This window comes from Sesamum indicum, linkage group LG8, assembly GCF_000512975.1.
Source record: "Sesamum indicum cultivar Zhongzhi No. 13 linkage group LG8, S_indicum_v1.0, whole genome shotgun sequence".
In the NCBI taxonomy this organism is placed as follows: domain Eukaryota; kingdom Viridiplantae; phylum Streptophyta; class Magnoliopsida; order Lamiales; family Pedaliaceae; genus Sesamum; species Sesamum indicum.
In genome coordinates, this window is record NC_026152.1 from 20,868,111 (window position 1) to 20,872,582 (window position 4,472).

The following is a 4,472-nucleotide window of genomic DNA, read 5'->3' on the forward strand; positions in this document are numbered from 1 at the left end:
ATAATTGGAACAAATGACAAGTTGAACACCACGGTCAGTTCCTACGCATTCGAAGGTGAGCCGGGATGCCGGGGTGGTGGAGCGGCTGAGGAAGACTGGAGCCATCATTTTGGGCAAAGCTAGTCTGAGCCAGTGCCCAGTGGTGTAAGTTTCGTTCTCTCAGTGGAGTTCCAAATGGCTGGTGGGCGCGAGCTGGACAAGGAGTGGTTTGTACCTCCAAAAACCACATCAATAGGCTAATGTTGGTTACAAAAATTAATGGCTTGAAGTGTGTTGGTTTGCTTATATTGAGTATAATAGAGTTCACAATTGTCTTTCTTTTAAAAAATCAGCATTATTTTGAGCAAACCCTGTACACATTGCAAAATATCCAACAGAAGAAAGAAAAAATGTTGTGCATGGTGGTTTTCACACTAGAATTCGAGATAAGAAAAAATTGTTGCAGTCTGTCTGATTCTAGGATTTGATGAAGCAATATGAAGGAAAATAAAATTCAGCAGAAACCAAAGAAAATTATTTGCCCAGAGTGAGTTCCAGGAACACTGTAGCTTTCCTGAATAAAGGTGGAAAAAGGAATCTGGAGTGAAATGGAAAATGGATTATAATATGATCCTAATTTAATGATTTGTTCTTGAGCTGTTCCTCTGCTGATTTTCATTCATCAGCTTTTCATCTATGTTTATATGATCTGAACCATGTTCGGTTCTGTTAATAGCAAATACCATTTCTTATTCGACGAATACAAAATCCATATGTACCTTCCGTAACACCATGTGGATCAAGCAGTGGATCTGCAATATCAGTGGCAGCAAACATGGAGTTGGTTGCACTAGGGACTGAAACTCACAGCTCCATCATCTGCACTTCAGATCATAACTCGGTCATGGGGTTCAAACCTGCTGTAGGCCTCACAAGCCGAGCAGGGGTTATACCTATGACACCTCGCTTGGACACAGTCGGGTAACCCCTGATCCTCGACAAATTTCATCCCTTAGTTAGCGGTTACTATATGTTAATGAGTTTCTAGAGAAGTCAAATTTGTGAGAAAAATAGGAACAGAGTAGTAATGAGTGTTACATGGAACTAAGACGGCTTAAAGGCAATTTTTATCCCCTAGCTTTAGGCTATTCTCGTTTTGATCCTCTAAATTACTAGGGTTTCATTTTGGTCTCATAAAATTGAAAAAATCTCAATTTTGGTACAAATTTGGTCGGAAAGTTGAGTGACTTTCTCCGAACTAAGATTGATGCTCATTTTTCCTGAATGTTGTGCAGGCCAATTTGTAGGACTGTATCAGATGCAGTTTCTGTGCTTGACGTGATTGCAGGTTTGGACCCAAGATGAAGCAACAGGCGAGGGGGCTAAGTTTATTCCTGAAGGTGGGTATAAGCAGTTTCTTAATGAAAATTGAAAGGAAAGAGGCTTGGATTGTCAGACATCCCTTTTTGGAAAAAATTAATGATACTGCTGAAATTGCAGCATGTGAGCTTCATATACATACATGCAGGTATTAGTGCATCTCAACTCTCAATTTTTATTTTGTTTAAGGTAACGGTGCAGAGAACTCTGAGGGAACATACGTAGAAAATGATTGGTATCCACAAAATTTGTGTAGGTTCTTAATATTATACTGGAAGAAGTTAGTTTTCTTAATATACCAAAATGTTGTGGTTTGGTATTGAAGGAAGAGAGGTGCAGAGTCATAGACAACTTGAAGATAGATGATGTAGAGACAATTCTGGAACCCAATCACAGTGGTGAAGTTTCAATTATGATGGCTGAGTTCAAGGCAGCTATAAATATTTACCTGAAAGAGCTGGTCGAATCTCCCGTGTGGTCTTTAGTAGATATTATTGCCTTCAATGAGAGCAATGCAGAGTTGGTATGAGAAGACAGTTTTTTACCGTCAGATCCGCTTGTGGAGCTTAAGTTTTAAGTTTAGAAAAGAGTACGCTGTTTCAGACCTCTATTGAAGTAATAACTATAGTAGAACTATTGCAATTTCAGGAAAAGCTTACAGAGTATGATCACCATACTTTCATAGCAGCTCAGAAGACAGATGACTTAGGAGAGCATGAGAAGACTATACTTGAGAAGTTAGAAAATCTTTCGTGCAATGGGTTTGAGAAATTAATGAAGGAGAATGAATTAGATGCAGTAGTGATACCAGGTACGTGTGCTTGCCCAATTTTTGCATTTGGAGGCTCTCCAGCAATAACTGGCCCAGTCGGCTATGCGACTGACGGATGCCGTTTGGAATCTGTTTTGGGGGATTAAAGGGCAGTGAGCCAAAGCTGATTGAAATTTCATATGCTTTTGAAAAAACTACAAAGGTTCGCCGGCCTCCTCCTGTTGGTGGTAGGCTAGGAGGCAGTAGAGTACTCCATTTCACTTTAAATGCTTGGGTAAATGAATTTTTTCACCTTGAGATGAATTGGCCCAGGAGGACTTGTTTTCTGTTGTCTTCAATTCAATGTATATACTGTTGCATAACTGTATTACTGTCATTAAAATTTCGAAAATCAGGAGTGGTTTCCTTAATCAGTTGATTTTGCATAAACATGTTTTTGACAATGGATGTGTGCTTTCATTGAGACTCACTAAATAAAATTTTGTTATCTTGTCTGCTTTATTTTTGGGTAAAAGGCAGCTTGCATTAATTTAAAAGGAAGTGATACAACAAGATGGTGCACACCTTGTCTTCTTGTTCTATGTTTTGCTTTCAGCCTTAATTTTGTGGGATTGTCTAACATAGCTCTTATTATGGATCGCTCAATTGTTTCCACAGCTTCAAAACTCTTTTTCTTTAGGTTTATTCTTTATGTGCTGCAATGATGTGATGTCTTCAGTGATCCAACATGAAGCTGCCCAACCAGAAACCAGAAACCACGCCTGCTATAAATAAGTCCAAGTATAACATCAGAAATAGGCGGCAGAGTACAGAAATTGTCATACACTTGTATGCAATTATGTTATTTGTCCTTTCCTTTTTGATTCAATTTGACTTGGTTATATTAAGATCTTGGAGAAATTACTCTATGATAGGATACAATTAGAAAATCCAAAATAAAATTTTCTAGTCATTTTCAAATCAAATTGCATCACATGAGAACCACAGATGATATATCCCGAGGTTGTGGTTGTATGAAGGGGAAGTAAATCAATCCATCAGATTTAGGTCAATTCTATATACACTATGCAGGCTCAACGCTCATTAGCTTTACTTAGCCTTTTCGCCTTCAGTTTTTTAGCATGGCACTCACAGATCGACACATGCAATGCACTTTCAGTAAGGGAAGCCACAATTCAGGATTTGCAGAATGCTTTCCAGCAAAACCAACTGACCTCGAGGCAACTTGTTGAGTTCTACCTCAATGAGATTAAACGGCTAAATCCCATTCTTAAAGGGGTTATTGAAGTAAACCCTGATGCACTTTATCTGGCCGACAAAGCGGACCAAGAAAAGAAGGCTAAGCAACCTGGTTCATTATCCTGGCTGCATGGTATTCCTATTCTGCTGAAAGATAACATTTCTACCAAAGATAAGCTTAACACGACGGGTGGATCATTGGCACTGTTGGGATCAGTTGTGCCTCGAGATGCAGGTGTCGTGACAAAACTGAGGAAAGCAGGGGCTATCATTCTTGGGAAGGCTAGTTTGAGTGAATGGGCTAATTTTCGCTCTTTAACTGCCCCAAGTGGCTGGAGTGCCAGAGGTGGCCAAGGAAAGGTGAATTTCTATATATGAACATGCTTGTATTTGCAAGAATGGGTTTCAATATCGTTCACCCTTTATTCTGTCAATTCAAAAACAAAATAGCTACCTGCCTGCTTGCATTTTTAAGTAATCACTGAGAGATTTTGTCCCCTAATAATGTGCAGAATCCTTATGTTCTGTCGGCTGATCCTTGCGGCTCGAGCAGTGGATCAGCAATATCTGTGGCTTCTAACATGGTGGCAGTATCACTGGGAACTGAGACTGATGGTTCGATAATATGCCCTTCTGGCTTCAATGGTGTGGTGGGCATAAAACCAACTGTTGGTCTCACGGGTCGAGGTGGTGTAATTCCAATTAGTCCAAGGCAGGACACTGTAGGGTATGTCTTTTTTTAAAATGCGTGTATGTGTGTGTGTGTGGAACATCATTCTTGTCAGAAAATACTGGAACAAAGTTTTACATATTGTTGTGTTTAACATTCAGTTTAATTATAATCAACGTCACCAATTAGGAAAGCAGACTGCAGATTGCTCAAATTCTGTGCAAGCTCATAGCATTTCCTCAAGAACTTGAGTGAATAACAGAACGAACTTCTCTAATGATTTGGATAAACAGGCCTATCTGCAGGACTGTATCAGATGCCGTTACTGTTCTTGATGCAATAGTTGGGTTTGACTATAATGATGCTCAAGCAACCCGAATTGCCTCAAAGTATATTCCCTACGGTGGTTACACCCAATTCTTGAAAGCTAAT

The 4,472-nt window shown here is 39.5% G+C and overlaps 2 protein-coding genes across 2 annotated transcripts in view; both read left to right on the top strand.

The window, feature by feature from the left end:
• LOC105169916 (putative amidase ARB_02965) lies at positions 815-2,277 on the top strand. The gene is made up of 5 exons (XM_020696065.1): positions 815-960; positions 1,275-1,327; positions 1,508-1,548; positions 1,685-1,882; positions 2,008-2,277. Exons 1-5 carry the CDS (start codon positions 815-817, stop codon positions 2,275-2,277), a joined length of 708 nt encoding a protein of 235 aa, XP_020551724.1.
• LOC105169917 (putative amidase C869.01) overlaps positions 3,118-4,472 on the top strand; it is a 2,479-nt gene continuing 1,124 nt past the window's right edge. The window contains exons 1-3 of the mRNA XM_020695865.1: positions 3,118-3,730; positions 3,883-4,097; positions 4,334-4,466. Coding sequence (XP_020551524.1) covers positions 3,197-3,730; positions 3,883-4,097; positions 4,334-4,466 — 882 coding nt within the window. The 5' untranslated portion in view covers positions 3,118-3,196. The remainder of the gene's footprint in view (positions 3,731-3,882; positions 4,098-4,333; positions 4,467-4,472) is intronic.